General features: G+C 38.8%; 1 protein-coding gene across 4 annotated transcripts in view; it reads right to left on the bottom strand.

Annotated features, from left to right (window-relative positions):
* The window catches only part of THBS4 (thrombospondin 4), a 972,706-nt gene that overhangs the window by 123,608 nt on the left and 831,757 nt on the right, over positions 1 to 17,341 (bottom strand). For all 4 annotated transcript variants that reach the window (XM_044063723.1, XM_044063722.1, XM_044063724.1 and 1 more), the window contains 2 exons: positions 15,100 to 15,148; positions 14,427 to 14,623 (listed from right to left, as the gene is read on the bottom strand). In XM_044063723.1, the coding sequence (XP_043919658.1) occupies positions 14,427 to 14,623; positions 15,100 to 15,148 (246 nt within the window). The remainder of the gene's footprint in view (positions 1 to 14,426; positions 14,624 to 15,099; positions 15,149 to 17,341) is intronic.

Raw genomic sequence — 17,341 nt, forward strand, 5'->3', positions numbered from 1 at the left:
CAAGAAGATGACTGCAAGCTGGGCACCGTCATAAATTCCCCTAGTGATGTGAACATCCTCCAAGAGGGACTTAACCAAACTAATGGCTGGTGCCAGACGCATGGCCTCAAACTGAATGCCAAGAAATGCTTCATTATCCCATTTGGGGAAAATGGTGTCCCCACTAATTATCACATTAATAACAATATACTAATCATGCAATCAGTCATGAGGGACTTGGGCACCCAGATGGATAGCAACTTAACGTTTGAACACCATATTACCTCCATTGTTCAGAAAGATTTGTACTTGGCCAACCTCATAAGTAAGCATATTTCTTCCAGGAACAAGGAGGTCATAACATCCCTGTACTCCTCCCTTATCAGACCCATTATTGAGTACAGTGCCTACTTTGGCATGTACCTTGCCAAGCACATGCAGCAGTTGGAGAGACCACAGAGGTTTCTGACCAGGAAAATCTAGGGTCTCAAACACTTATCCTATAGAGATAGGCTAAAGCCCCTGTCCCTCTACTCAGTCTCATACAGACTGCTCAGAGGTGACCTGTGTCTGGCATACAAGGCCATCTCAGACTCAGCCTTGATGGAGTTGCTGCATATCCGTAAGTCAAACTCCACTCGTGCAACCTGCATGCAAGGTCTCAACCTGGTCTGTGACATTAATAGAACTTGTTGGTGGGATAGATTTGTGTCCCAATGACTCCCCCCATCTGTGGAATAGACTTCCTCTCGATGTCAAGCAGAGTACCTCACTAGCCCTCTTTAAGAGGAACCTGGACGTCTGGATGGGGAACAGAAAATATATCCCTGGAATCCCACTTGTATCCCTGATGAATGGGGAAAACAGGTGCTAACTTTGTGGGAACATGGGTGAAATTCTTGGCTAGGCTTATAAGGGCCTCCAGGCCAATAGTCTAGTATCGTCATCATCCTGTGAACCTCAGTAGTGGAGTATACAGTCTGTTAACATGTTATCTGCAGTAATGAACTACAAATACAATTCAGTTTATACCTATTTATTATAGGAGAACTAACTGATTGACCTGTAGTTAAAATCTCCAAGTAATAATGAATTATAATTTACATGGAGCTTTAGTTTCCTCAGGTAAGTTGTAAGACTCTTTAACCTCCATCAGAGAGTTTCCATCATGACCTAAAAGGCCAAGAACATGTTACTGCCATGTGGTTTTATGAACAGGCTGCCTAAGATTCACCAGGTAAAGACCTGTAGTGAAGTACATTGTAAAAGAACTCTCACAGCTAAAACACTAAAGAGGCATTGTCTAAATGTTTTAATACACACTATATAGACTATAGACTTATATAGGCTATGTACTTGTGTAGTCTTTATTTATAATAAATAAATAAATAATAGAGTCTATGCACTTGTATAGTCGGTATAGATAAGGGATAGTGGCTACGTTTTTAGCGTATAATTTTCCAATTATTCCTAATTATTTCACATATTTTTCTGATATCCTGACGGTACGTAAGCAGACATCTTAGTTTGGATTGATCTCCTTTGGCTTCAGTATAGGTCTGTTTTGATGTATTAGATAATCAACAAAAATAGGGTTTACCTCCGCCATCCCTCATCTCTTGAGTCACTGCAACTTCTCTCATAATATCAGCATCTCTGTAGCCTCTCTCACAAAAATTCTCATTTAGTCTTCCAGTTTCCAAGTCATAGGTGGATTAATTAATACAAAATCTAGATAAACAAAGTAGTTGTCCTTTCAGGATCTGGGGGATTACTTGTCTTGGATGCATACTATTATGATGTAATAGATGATTTTTCCAACAATCGTTACAATATGTCTGTGTATCCATAATTCCAGCTCTACCTCTGACCACTGTAACATCAAGGAAGTTCATCTTCTCTTTGGAGGTATGAACACCAAATTTCAAAAATGTAGTAGTAGATGTGTGGATAACTACTCCAGTATAGTGCTGGCTCACTGGAAAGAAAAATATATATTCAATGAGGTGAATATTAGGCAAACACAACTTCTCTTTTATAAGAGATTTGTAGATGATATATTTTTCCTCTGGAATGGAGAAGAGAATGGGTTATCAAATTCTGTGGAGTATCTAATATCTACCACCACATTTCACTTCGTCTGTCTATCGTCTAATTCTAACATCTGACGAAGAGATAAAACAAATTGTGGGTGAGACACCAAAGTTTTGCTTCAGAAATAAAGGAAATTTGAAGCAATTGTTGTGTCGAGACAGCTACAACAATAAACAAAGTGCATCACATGGAAGAAAAGGTATTTTCAAATGTGGACATTGTAAAGCTTGTGATTACAGTAATACTAGCAATATTTCTTACATCCTAACACTAAGAGAAAGTATAGTTTAAATATTTTTAAAGGGTAGGGAGGGTGGCCTAATGGTTAAGGTGTTTACCTTATAAACACAAAGTGCAGGGTTTGAGTCTCACAAGGAATAATTGGCTAGGCTTAAAATGGCTTGCAAGGGCAGTTAGCTTAGTACTAATCTATGAACATTTTATTCTATGAACTTATGCTGACTGCAACACAAATAATGTAATTTATGTTACAACCTGCAAGGTTTGATGAAGATTCTATGTCGGAAAAATGAATTGCCCTTTGAGTGAGGTTAGATTAAAGTAGAAAGAAAATGCCTTATCACAACATATCTTGAGCTGTCCGGGACACAGCTTTCAATTTATGGTATTGGATGTACTATTTTAAACTTCTAGAAGGGAAATATATGAAATAAAACAGAGGTATGTGAAAGCAAATGGATTGCTAACTTACAGGCTACTACTAATCCCAGTTTAAAAAGCTTGTTTTCATTGGAACCACCATTATTAGGACGAAGGCGAAATAAACAAATTTGATTGGTTACATCTCTCAATAGTAAAGTGAAAAGAATGAATAGCAGTAAAAGAATCTGATTGGTTACACTTCCTCCAAGTATGCACCATTATTATATAAGTTGCTAAAGAGATTTTGCTTGGTCAGGCCCCCTTTAGCTTGCAGTTAGATTGGATGAAGCACTTGGATGTTAGTAATCCTGGTTTAAATGGTGTGTTTTTATTGAAACCATTATTATCAGGATGAAGGTTAAAGAAACGAATTTGACTGGTCACACCTATGAGAGTAGCATGAAAAGAACGAATAGCAGTAAAACAATCTGATTGGTTATGCTTTGTTTAAGCATGCACCTTTAGCACAAGTTGCTGAAGAGATTTTGATTGGTCAAGCTTTTTTTAGCTTGCTGTTTGACTGGATGAAACACTTATATATGAACATCTAATTTATGAATGGCTGGTACTACAATCTGATGAAGGTATTATCCAAAATCACTTATCAGAGACGCTGAATGCTGTTTTTACTATCTTTTAAGTTTTATATTTGGTATTAAAGTTTTGCTATGTTCTAATTTTACAGCAGATTCTACAGCCACATCTCTTTCTCCATGGTGATTTAGCCTTGTTTTTATGTATTTGCTCAGTTTTACTTGGCCGCCTTTTTCTGGCTGCAGCTGTGAATTGTATTAGTTCTTTGAGAAGTTTACCAAAGCAACGGATGAGGGGAAAATGGTTCACACTATCTACCTTGACCTGGCCAAGGCATCTGACACAATACCCAACTTGGGCATTGTTGACAAACTCAAGAGGTTAGGTAGAAACTTGTATGTCACCCAGTGAATAGCCAACTGTCTTGAACCTCAGCACAGAAATAAATAGAACTTGCTGGAGGGACAGGTTCATAACCCAGAGGCTCCCTTCACTCTGGAATAGAATTCCAGTTCATGTGAGGCAGAGCACCTCTCTGAATCTCTTCAAGAAGAATCTCGATAAGTGGATGGGGGATCATAGGTTTGTCCCAGGGATTACTCCCGTGTCACTATTAGACAGAGGCACAGTAAACTAAACCTTAAAAAGGGCACAGTATACTCAAATCAAGGGTGGCGTAAGCCATACAGAATCGGGCTAGGCTTATAATTGCCCCAGGGCAGATAGCCTAGTATGAACCTATGAACCTATGAACCTAAGGCAGGACCCAGGAAGTTAGAATTAGGAAGTTCACCTCTACAAAGAGGCCAGTCACAAGTGGAGTCCCTCAGGGATCGGTCAGTCCTTGGACCGTTCCTTTTTGGCATTTATTTCTCTGATGTCAAGGTCAATGTCAGTGTGGTCTCTGGGTGACAAGATTTGCAGATGACTGCAAATTAGGAGCTGTCATTGAATCCCACACTCGCACAAATGTTCTCCAGGAGGGGCTGATACATACAGACAACTGGTGTTAGAGCCATGGACTAAAACTAAATGGCAAGAAATGCATATTAGTATCCTTTGGGAAGTCAGCAACCCCTGGTAACTATCATTTTGACAACACACCTCTTAGAGTAGACCCAGTAGACAGGGACTTAGGGACACATACAGAAAGTAATCTAGCTTTTGACCATCACGTGTCTACAGTAGTGAGGAAATCATTCTCTGTTGCATAACATATAAACAAAGGTATGGCATCTAAGTCCAAGGAATTCATTGTTCCACTATATTCAGCATTCATCAGACCTATCACTCCAATGGCCACTTTGGTATGTACCTAACCAGGCATAGCCAACAACTGGAACTTCCACAGAAGTTCCTCACTGCAAGAATACAGTGCGTAAGTAAAATGTCCTGTGCAGACTGCCTCAAGGCCCTATCCCTGTATTCTGTCTCCTGCAGGCTTTTGAGGGAGTTCTATGCCTGGCATACAGGGCACTGTCAGACCCTACTCTGATGGACCTCCTGCATGCCTATAAAACAAACAGCACAAGAATTACCCATTCTAAAGACTTAAACTTTGCCTGCGATATAAAAAGGACCCACTAGAGAGACAGGTATGTATTCCATGGACTACTCCAACTATGGAACAGGCTCCCCATCCATGTGAAGCGGAGTTCCTCCCTAACCCAATTCAAGTGCATCTTGGACAATTGGATGGAAAACAGGAAATTCATCCCTGGTTTGGCACCTATGTCTCTAATGGACACAGCCAACTAGTAAATGGTTCCTCTCCCAGGCGCCTGTTTGCAAATGTTTCATCTCTCATTTCCTGCTTACACTTATCAGGGGTATCAGAACTTGTCAGAGATTTGGGATAAATGGCTAGGCTTAGAAAGGTCCTTGTAGTTATTAGCCTAGTAAATACCTATGAACCTCTGCAGCTATCCATCTTATCAAGAGTACATAAATAACCAGTTATAGGAATGGTCTCCCACTTTCATTTCAATGCTTCCACATACTTCCAGAAGTTTTTGCAGCTCTCATTATCCCTTTTAGGCAAGGTCCAACTGATGAACATCCCAACCTAACTTCCAAAACAAATCAACCACTGAATTATATCAAAGTGTTGCTACTTAATACTAGAAGTCTAAGCAAGAAACTGATGGACTATATTTGGAACACATCAGTATATGTGTTGTTACAGAAACTTGTTTTATGGGGCCAGAGAACACTCCCTCAAAATCTAGGTTTAGTGCTTACCTCTCATTTTGACATGATGGAAATGGTGGCGTATCCGTATTTGTTAGGGACCACAATACTTTGAGAGAGATGCCTACTGACCCACAAGCAGAGCTTATAGAGATTCAAATTCCACTAAATAAGATCAGCTATCAAGTCATAGCTTGCTATATAACCCCTCTCCATTTTTTCAGATAAATATGCAACATTCCTAAATATTCTGGATGAACTCCACTTAAGTAAAAACACAGTTATCTTAGGTGATTCCATCTACACAACGATAAGGAGGCTACATATACCTCCATTACAGGATATGCTCAAAAAGTCTTAGGTTTTATTAACAAAAACTCCATGGACCAGATTGTTAAAGAACCTACTAGCAAACAGCAAACAGAATGTACATGACCTGAACTTATCAAGCTTAACATCTGTATGTACCATTCCCAAGGTATCCACCCCCCCCCCGGTCAAATCAGATGACAAACTAATAATTTTCTCTATCAGAATCTGCAAACCATCAGCAACAAATATCACAGAATTCTAGGACTTCAAAAGTATAAATGTAAAATTCTATGTTGAGGTCTCTAAATTCAGGTATAATGGAATTTCCCATAATGTCGATACTTCAAAGGGTTATACAGAAAATGTTGATATACCTGTACAAATGTATTAGGCTGGTAGTCCCAACTAGATCAAGCAAATGGAAAGGTCTTAAATTAAACCATTGTGGTTGTTCTTAAGCATTAACAAACTATGTAATAAAAGGAAGAAACTTCTAAAACTATAGTGCAGATCAAATGCCCCCACATCCAAATTAAGGAGAATGTCAAACAAGAAACCAAAAAAGGACATAAGAAATACAAAACTATCCCATGAACTTAGACTAGCTACAGAAGGCAAAGATGACCACAAATTCTTCTTTAAGTTATGTCAGAAATATAGTAAAACCTAACATTGCTTTGAGCTTAATAATGGCATAAAACTACTCCAAACCAGTGGAGATTGCAAACATACTTGCTAATAAATTTAGTGCCAACTTCACGCCAGAGGCATCTATTCCAAACTCAGTTATCCCTGATGGAGTAAAGCCACCAACCATCGAGAAAGAATATCTAATTAAGATACTTACCAAAACGAAAACACCTCATCTATTGGGCTTGACAACATACCTGGTTGTCTAATTAATAATACTAAGCAAACATTAGTAGACGCACTACTCAGCTTCTTCAACCTGAACCAAGGAGCTGGCTTTGTCCCAGGGGAGTGGCACACAACTTTTGTGATGTCACTATACAAGGGTGGCCCCTCATCAGACCCCAGAAATTGCAGACTCTTCGGTGCAATGAGCTTTATATACAAGTCACAGACTGTATAATAACTGACCTAATTAACTATGATTTAAAAATTTTATCATGTTTTGCCCCCCAGCAGTTTGGCTTTGTCAAGGATAGATGCTATCTAAAGAATCTTGTTGACTTCTTTGAGAGTGTTACTCAGACTGTAGACTTTAGACAAGCTGTCCACACAGGTATCTTGAACTTACCAAGGGGTTAGATACCACATCACATGCAACTATAATAAGCAAGCTGAAAGAGCACCAAATTGAATTGTATGTGGTTATGTGGATAGCCAAATTGCTTTGTGCCAGGACTCACACTGTAACGGTTAATCCTCTGACATTATGATGGTGACCAATGGAGTTCCACAGGGGTCTGTGGTGGGAGCTCTGCTGTCCATCATCTGCTTCTCATATCTTCACTTATTAAATGAGAATATTCGGTTAAAAGTTTGCATGACTGTAAGGTGGATATTGTCAAGTTCTTCTCTGACATACATGCACTCAGGCAACAGCTGGTGTACTAAAATTAGATCAAGCTAAATGCCAAAGAGTACATTATAGCAACTGCTAAACACCCAATAGCTTCTGCTTATAGCATAGTATAGCTAGCACACTACTTCAAAATAAAAGGTCACGAGAGACTGGGGCATATGAGTGGGAGCGCTGTTACATTTGACCATCATGTTGGAATGGTGGTTAGCAAATCATTTTAGCTTGCACAGCTTATAGCAAATGGTATTTTATCCAGATCAAAAAAGTCCTCACATCTTTGTTTTCCACTTTGATTAGACCCATCGTTGAATACGATGCTCCCTTTTGGTTGTACCTACCAAAGCATATCATGCAATTGGAAAGATCACAGAGGTTTGTAACTACAAAAATCAAGGACCTAAAGGTATAAAAAAGAGTGGTGGTTTTATTCCTATACTCAGTTTCAGGTAGACTCCTTAGGGCGGATCTGTGTCTTAGTTATAATAGTCCAAGAACTCTTATACCTCAATAAATCAAACAGTCCAGCTAACTGTAGGGCCAGAAATCTAAATCTATTTAAATAAATAAACAAGAATAAGAGTAGAGATAGATCTGTCATGCAGCACCTACTCCCTCTCTGGAACAAACTCCCTCTCCAAGTTACCCTGTGTGACTCACTATTTGCCTTTAAAAAGGAGCTGCACAACTGGATTGGTGTGCATAAATTCACCCCAATATGAATAGCCTGGACCATGAAATGACAGGTAAGGCCTAAGGGTGGATACTGGTAAAGCAGAAATGGCTGTGAGGCTCAGTTGCCTTTTAACTCCTATGATCCTGTGTTGCCTCAAGGTTGTATTTACTTATGTTATGATTTCTCTCTTCCTATTGTAGTGATGTGTTTGCTCTCAAAAGGTAGTTATTTAGTCCATTTCAAGACTCATGGGTAGTGAAGAAGGGAGATCACTGTTTTCATCCTATCACAACTGCCACTCTTTCTTCAAGTTGCAGTGACCTTGCTGTGAGATAAGTACAAGTATGAGTGATGAAGCCTCCATATGGGAGGATGTAAGGGAGGGCTGCACCCCTACATGAATAGTACATATTTGCCTGACTTCCCATTATTATTGAGTACATATGTTTAGAGTTTATATGTACTTGAGGTAATGAAATCAGTGGAGAAATGTTTCAGCTTTTGTGTTTACAGCTTGCTCATTTTGTAGTACCATAGTAGACACACAAAACATGGCCACTGGAAATGCAAAGTGTTGTAATGTTATAGCTACTTAACACTGATTCTTGAGGAAACTACATGTATGGTATTCTTTTTCTTCTCCCACTTTTTATATTGTACTATTTATTGAAAACCAAAGTGTCTCTTCAGCCATTGCAGCTTAGATTTTCCCCTCCTCACGTCTGTGGTAACCGAACTAATGATCCAGGCTTTTCTCCAAAGGTTAGTATAATCCCTATAGACATACTCGATGGTCTACTTTAAAAAATGGTTGCATTTATATTACATTATTCCGATATAGTAGGAGGTGGACCTGTCTAATGTATTAAGTTTCATGCCTGGAATATAATTTTCATGTTACAATACTGACATTGTCATTTTCCCCATGTATTGTGTATGTCAACTATTCAGGATAAAACCAGACATCTCACTGATCTGCCAATGAATGAGTACAGCAGCACTGGGTGCCTCTCTGTATGGGCCTGAGGACTTGGGTTTAGGATTTAACCAAAGAAAAAAACAAAGGGCTGTTTGGCAAGGGAAAAATGAGTGCTGATCTGGAGTCTTTGTAAGGGATGGAGGCATGATTCTTCCCATTGTAGACACAAGGCCTACTACTTGTTGGGGACCTTCAACTGCATTTATAATTCATCTCCAGTGTGTGCGTGTAAGACAGTGAGCTATGTTAGGAACTTGAAAAGTATTAAACGTCTTTCTTCATGGCCAGGAAGATAGTTATTACCCTGCTACCCTAACTGTCTTTGTATGAAGCAAGGCAGGGGCATGTATTTGGATGGAGGTCAATGGTGTATTACTAATAACATTGTGTTATTCATCAGAGATAGTCTACTCCTCCATATTTAATATCTGAAAATGTTCAATGCATTCCTAGCTAATAAGTGTATAGCCACACACACACACACACACACACACACACACACACACACACACACACACACACACAAAATCAAGATAGTTGACTCTGATATTTTTAAACTGATATTTCTTAGTCTAAGATTCAGTGGAGTGGGAACGGGATGCAATCCTTTGCACGTAAAGCAGTTACTGAGTGTTTGTTGACAGATGTCTCTAGGGAAAACATGCATGATTTGATAATATCCATTTTACTAATAAATGCTTTCTCATTTTGGGAAGTGTCAAAGCTTTAGAATGAATATACATCTGTCTAGCCAAATAATATTAGGAAAAATGAGCTGTAAAATTTTCCTGGTAATATCTATAATCATTTTGACAGTTTAGTCTTTTTTCTTAATAGTGATTATTGTTTTAGTTTGTTTTGCGAAATGTAATATTTAATTTTTCAAATACCAGATCAACCTGAAGCTAATCCCAAGCATACATTTATGCATGACAAAATAATTCTTTTCCATTGCAGTCATTTCTGTTTTATTTTAAATTACCTGATCTTTTGTGATTAACATCTTAGGTTCATAGAACAAGGCTAATGACTACCAGAGCTTTATAAGTCTAGCTGTGAAGTCCAATCCAATTGTGTCCCTATGTATCATGGGTGTTTATTAGAAAGGAGTATGTTAGTTAAGAAATTTCTAAATGTTATGTGGGGGGGGGGTATGTTAGTTTGGCCATTAATGTCTCTTCTGTCTATCAGAGACATGGGGGCCAGACCCTGGGTAAGCTTCCAATTTCCCATCTATTGGTCAAGGTTACATTTAAATAGGGTTAGGGATGGACTGTACTTCATGTGGATGGAGATCTGTTCCAGAGCATGAGGATCCTCTGAGACACATATCTGTATCCTCACTATGTCACAAGCAAAATTTAAATCCTTGGATCTAGTGGCTTTTGATGCTGCTTGTTTTGCGGATATGCAAACAAACAGCAGCATCAGAACCACTAGATCCACAGATTTAAATTTTGCTTGTGACATAAATTACATTTTACATCAGAGAATACTTCTTCCTATCGTGCCTAGCACACAATTCTTATTTGCCATCTGTCCATCAAATCAACTACATTTGCAGGTGTAAGTAGACCTGGAACCATTACTGAGTATTTCCTGTTGATAAGCAGTAACACCACTGTTAAAAAGAAGGCATCAGCCTTTTGATTTAATTTCTTTTATACAATGTTGTATGTCAAGGACCCTAAATCAAAAATGGCTCCCTTGGTATAGAGGAATAAAACCCTGGCTGCACTCCAGATGATCCATGTTTGATTAGCAGCACAGGTGCTGGAGAAGCTGCAGAAGGAGGATGGAAATGAGTGACTGATGTTGGTATAACCATTCTGGGGGGGGCATCTTAAAGACTCACTGGAATATGCATATGGGCCGGGCCTGTCCAGGTCTGTGCTGCATGAATGCTGGGCTGCAAAGTTGGGAGGATGCTCATGAATAAAAGCATGCATGCACCTCCCAAGAGTAGTGATCATGGATCTGTGAAGGCTTTTATGAGGAAATGGGAGCTAAGGCACACTCCCAGATGCTGCACTAGTATTCTTGATTTCCCAGTGCATGTGTCTACCTGGTGTGAGATAGCAGATAGTCCATGTTTCACCAGGTTTGGCTTGCACCTATCTCCATGGAGCTTTTGCATCCTGGCTAAGACATTCTTTACCTCTATAGAGCCAGTTTTAGCCAATGTCAGTCAATTCAGACTACCAATGTAATAAATCCAAACTCAAGTCTAAGAAATATCAGTACAACACTGTTCAACAGTAGGAGCTTAAATAAGAAAATGGCCTCCTTGTCTGTCTTCCTAACTCTAGAAAATGTAGACATTTGTGTTTTCACTGATACCTGGTTGCAGTACAGTGACAATATCCCCCTTAACACATTTTAATGCCTCCACTCATTTAGGTCTACAATTGTACACAGCAGTATTGCTGGTGATGGTGTGCCTATCTTTATATGAAACACTATCACCTCTGAACAAATCAAGCAGGATAATGAGCTTAAATTCCTTCATATCCTTGTATAATTTGACAAAACCTCATATTACATTCTGAATCTCTACAGAATCCCATCCAAGATACCTGCAAATCACAAAGCATATCTTAATAAAGTTCCTCTCCATTGACCCAGATACCATCATTCTAAAGGAATGTAACTGTCTCTCCTCCATTTAGCACACTTACACTTCAACAAACAAATACACACAATGCTTTCTTGACTTTATCAGTGTAATCTCTCTTAGTCAAACAGTACCCTCCCTTACAAGAGGCACCAACATTCTCTATCTTGTACTAAGCAACACATATCCTGCCTACTTCCAGCCCACTGGTCATTCCAGATTACCATTTTGTAATATTAAACCATACTGACCTAGCAAGGGCATCATCCAGTACAACCATCTTTAAAAACTACTCCAAGGCCAACATCCTCATGCTGACTTGTGATAGTTCAGTGGTCCCCCACCCCTTGATGACACTAGCAAATACCACTGCATATACCAGAGTTTATACTCCCAACTCAACTCTTGTAGAGAGGCTTGTGTTCCTATTCACTTCCAGTTCAATAACAAGTTTTGAAACAAACCCTTCTGGTAGAACTGAATCATAAACAAACTTTACAATGAAAGGAAAAAGTTCATAGACCTACAGCAAAGTATAAAATCTCAGTTTGCTAAAATCATCCTCAAAAGATTGATAAAGAATTAAAGAATAAGATAAAAAGATAAAATTCTACAAAGATAAGTATGCACTGAAAATTGCTAAATTAGGATAACCACAAGGCATTTTTAATTACATAAAAAACTCAAAAATAACATCCAGCACTGTAGAGAGCTTATCTCTAATGATATCACCCAGACAAACCTTAATAATACAGTTAACATCCTAGCATATAAATTTGGCAACAACCTCTCCCTCATTAACTCCACATTTCCCAGTACAAGGTAACCAGTCCATACCACCACCTTCCCACTAGAAATCACCTCAGAACAGATACTAAAAGTGTTCTCCAGCAGTATAAATACCAGCTGTACGTGTCCAGATAACATTCCAAGTTGCTTCCACGGCAGTATGAAATATCTTGCATTGGATTACCTCATTAAATTATTCAATCACAACTTTTCCATTGGATACATGCCAAAAGTCTGGAGAACAATTGTAGTAGCACTGCTCAATAAGAGAGACACTCTCATGAACCCTGACAACTACAGATCTACCCGCTTCACCAGCACCTCATCAATAGGCATATAAGGAACCTATCATCCCTACACCCTAACTGATTTGTCTTTGTAAAGGGTTTATCATGCCTATTAAGCCTAGATGACATCTCTAAAAGACTCAGAAAATGACTGGATAAGGAAAGCTTTGAACACACAGCTTACCTTGATTTGGAAAAGGACTTTGACACCATATATTAGTGGGATTGCTGATGCTAGGCTTCAGATGGTTAAATTAGTCTATTGTCTAGTAGTAACTGAACCTAAGCTATGGTTATAGAACACTGAAATGATTCGAGCATACAAGACATGAACAGACCGAACATGTGGAAGCATAATACTTCATAAAATGAGGAACTAAAGCCATCACCTTGCAATTATCCTTTTGTGTTCTTTGTGAATACAGAAGTTCAAAACATGTCTAAAGCAATTTGTGAAACCAGAACTATCTGCCAACACAAAATGCAGCCCTTGAACAGTGGCAAACCAGGAACTTACGCAAGCAGACACAGACACACACTCTCATACAATGACACATTCAAAGCACAAAATCACTATAAAAGGACATAAAGCAATCATATGCCAAATAAATGATATTAAAGCCAACCCAAAAGCAACTGATGACAAGCAACACAGACACCCTAGCTGGTCGACTAATGAAAATAACATATCGAATATATTACATTTAAAATTTGAGGGGAAGTAGAATACACTCAGAAAAGTGGCTGTCCTTTTAAAGTCGCTCTCTCTCGGTCACACACACACACACACACACACACACACACACACACACACACACACACACACACAAACACACACACACACACACACACACACACACATATACACATAAACCAATAAAAAAATAATAAACCACTGTAACGTTGCAACATTCTGGTGTTGTGTAATACCAATAATAAAAGGACAGAGTGTGGGTTATGTTGGTATGTATTCACTTCTGCTATGTTTTCTCACTTCTGTTTCAAAAATCCAAGAGTATATGCCAACGTGAATTGCTGCTAGCAGTTGTAATGCCATTCACTACTTAGCTACCCACAGACATTTTATAATAAGCCACTCTAGGATATGCATAAAATTGTGAATGCTTTGGACATCCTGGCCATTAACCTTTTGTTAGCAAAAGTTATGTTACATAACAAGATCTTTAAATTTATGTCTGATAGCCTACTGCTTACATGTACTTTCAAAAGTAACTCACAGTGTATGCATTTAACATACCACCGATGGCTGCACAAAGACTGGTCCTGACAAACCATCCCCTGATGACCGAGAAAGAGTTCTGCTAGAAGCATATCTTTGTTTAGATGAGTTATTGCTCACCTTCTGTGCTCTACTGACCACAAGAATTTAAAGTGTTTACATACTGACCTCAATGGGATCTGCTTATATGAATCCACAACAAATGTTCACCACTAAGTGTGGTGGGCAGTTTGACAGGAGAAGCCATACTGGTTTTATCTGTGTGATGACCATAAACCAAGTCTTGCATAATGAAGCACAAGCAGAAGTTCAGCAAATTATACCACACATTACAGAATGAAAAAGTTGCAGAACACACGTGACCATAAGCATATTATAGCTGTGAAGGGAGGCTGGCAAAGACTGTAGCAGGACCAAGTATAAGCTGAATGTAGGAGATTGCTGTATATCACTGTAGTGTGCTGCAAAAAGCATTTTTCGTAGCAGTGTAATACATGCTACTCAAGCCTGTTTAAAGCATTACCTTCATCTGAATACCAGGCTCAGCAACAGCTCTGAATGGTGTAGCTTGCCAGTATGTCTGCTCTGTCTGTTTCCACATCACCACATAGAAACTGGAGCTGTCTTGGTAACCAAATATAAAGCCAGCATAGTCGTCATCTGTCACAGTGTTGACATGAAAGGTGCCTTCAAAATCCACCCCATTGAAAGCAGTGTAACCTGGATGCAACGGAGAGAATGCATAAGTAAACCATCCTAGTTCTTTTAAAAACATTATTAACAATTCACATAAAGAACCAATAATAAACTTAATGCTTCAACTTATTAATCACAAATTTAAGTAAAGATTTAAAATGTCACCATCAGGTTATATTAAACACATTTAAAATTAATAAAACCTAAATAATTCTAACTTAACTATGCAGACTATATTTAAGATGTCTCATTTCCTTCCAGAAATTTATGAAGTATTCAAATATATAAAACACTATATTATAATAGAACCATGGTTACTGTTATATCACTCATTTCATTATACTGTATATTCTCCTAATTGCTGACTTTACCTTGTTGATTCATAAATAAACAATATCAATAGATAGCTATAACATCGTAGTATACCAGATGAAGTACTGACATACTGACATTTGTAATCAAAAGTAGAAAAATGCAGCTATGCAGAGAGGTGAACATACCAATAGCAAGTCCAGGATCACTGTTCATTGTCTGCACAATCTCCATCCCCTGAAATAGAAAAACACTGTCAAATAACTGTAAATTGCATTACTTTGCTTGTGAAATAAACATGCAATGCTTTGCTTTATACCTGGAAACAGGACAGTTCAAATGTCAAGTATTGCTCACAACAGCTCACTAGCCCTGGTAACTATTTACTGTCTCTGCTACTGTGGCTAAACATATCCCTGCACATTTGGTAACCATTACTCTGTAAATAATCTGGATCTAATCTACAGTAAACAGCTGTTCTAAAATTTTGTATAACTTCTGCTTTACAACTTTGCAACTGCATATTATCCTAAAATGTGGTTAAAAAGGGTCTGCATGAAGCCCAGTGACCAGGTTAAAAAATGTAAAGGCTAGCTTTACTAACACTATACACAGAAGTAAGGGACTGGTACATGTTAGAGAAAATGCACCAGATGTCCATGCAATTGTTAAACGTCAAACAACTGCAGGTGCTGCATTGGCAATACATGATGTATCTGGAACAATCTAGGTACAGAGAACATATTGTAGATGAAGACTAACTGACCTGTACACAATTCAGAAATCATATGCAAATGGTTTATGTCCCTCCACTAGTCCCAGACATTATGGGCAATCATAAGAAACCAAACTGAACCTAACCTGAATAAAAAACATCCCGCATGAAACAGAAAATTCAATGTACTGCTCTGTATAATATGGCTTAGCTGCACCATTAGTATGCAACAAAGAAACTCCAACACTATGACTAACAAAAAAAAAAAAAAACAGTTGGTGGAGTGACAATGCTGTACAAGCATAGTACTGACATTTCTCTAGTCCCTCAAACTATTCTAACTTTTTCTAATTCTGAAATTCTGATAGCACTGCTCTAGATAAATAACGTCAAAAAAAAAAAGCCATCATATGAATCAAACTACCCCGGGTAATAATATTACCATACTTGAAGACATTCTATGCTAGATAGGTTCATAGGGGTTTACTAGGCCAACTAACATGAGGGTCTTTTTAAGCCGAGCTGTGCATCCCAAATCTGACAAGTTCTGATACCCTTGATAAGTGTAAGCAGGGGCGTGGGAGATGAAACATTCACAGGTTACCTCTGTCCAGTAGAGATATTGGTACCAGACCAGGGATGACTTTTCTGTTCCCCATCCAATTGTCTAGGTTGTACTTGAATTGGGTTAGGGAGGGACTTTGCTTCACATAGATGGGGAGCCTGCTCCATAAACAGAGTAGTCTCTGGGATACATACCTGTAACTCCAGCAGGTCCTATTAATATCACAGGCAAGGAGTAAGTCTTTAGAATGGGTAATTCTGGTGCTGTTTCTTTTGTGGATATGCAGGAGGTCCATCAGAATGGGGTCTGACAATGCCCTGTATGTCAGGCATAAATCAGCCCGCAAAAGCCTGTAGGAGACAGAATACATGGATAGAGCCTTGAGGCAGTCTGCATAGGACATTTTACTTAAGCCCTGTACTCTTTTAGCGTGGAACCTTTGTGGACGTTCCAGTTGTTGGATATGCCTAACTAGGTACACAACAAAAGGGGCACTTTACTTAATGATAGGTTTAATGAATCCCAAATACAGTGGAACAATGACTTCCTTGGACTTAGATGCCATACCTTTGTTTATAAGTTGCCCAACATAAAAATATTTCTTCACTACTGTAGACACATGATGGTCAAAGGCTAGATTACTATCTATGTGTGTCCCTAAGTCCCTGACTACACTGGGTCAGCTCTAAGGGATGTGTTGTCAATATGATAGTTACAAGGGCTGGATGACTTCCTGAAGGATACTATTATGCCTTTCTTAGCTTTTAGTTTTAGTCCATGGCTCTGACACCAGTTGTTTGTCTGTGTCAGCCCCTCCTGGAGAACATTTGTGCCAGTATGGGATTCAATGATAGCTCCTAATTTGCAATCATCTGTAATTTAGTCAGCCAGAGACCACTGATATTGGCCTTGACTTCAGAGAAGTAAATGCCAAAAGGAGCAGTCCAAGGACTGATCCCTGAGGGACTCCACTTGTGGCTGGCCTCTTTGTAGAGGTGGAATCCCCAATTCTAACTTCCTAGGGCTTGTCTGTGAGCCAGTTGGCTATCCACCGGGTAACATACGAGTTTGTAACTAACCTCTTGAGTTTGTCAACAATACCCAACTAGGGTATTGTGTCAAATGCCTTGGCCAGGTCAAGGTAGGCACT

This window comes from Protopterus annectens, chromosome 2.part2, assembly GCF_019279795.1.
Source record: "Protopterus annectens isolate FY-2018-M chromosome 2.part2, PAN1.0, whole genome shotgun sequence".
Classification (NCBI taxonomy): Eukaryota; Metazoa; Chordata; order Ceratodontiformes; family Protopteridae; genus Protopterus; species Protopterus annectens.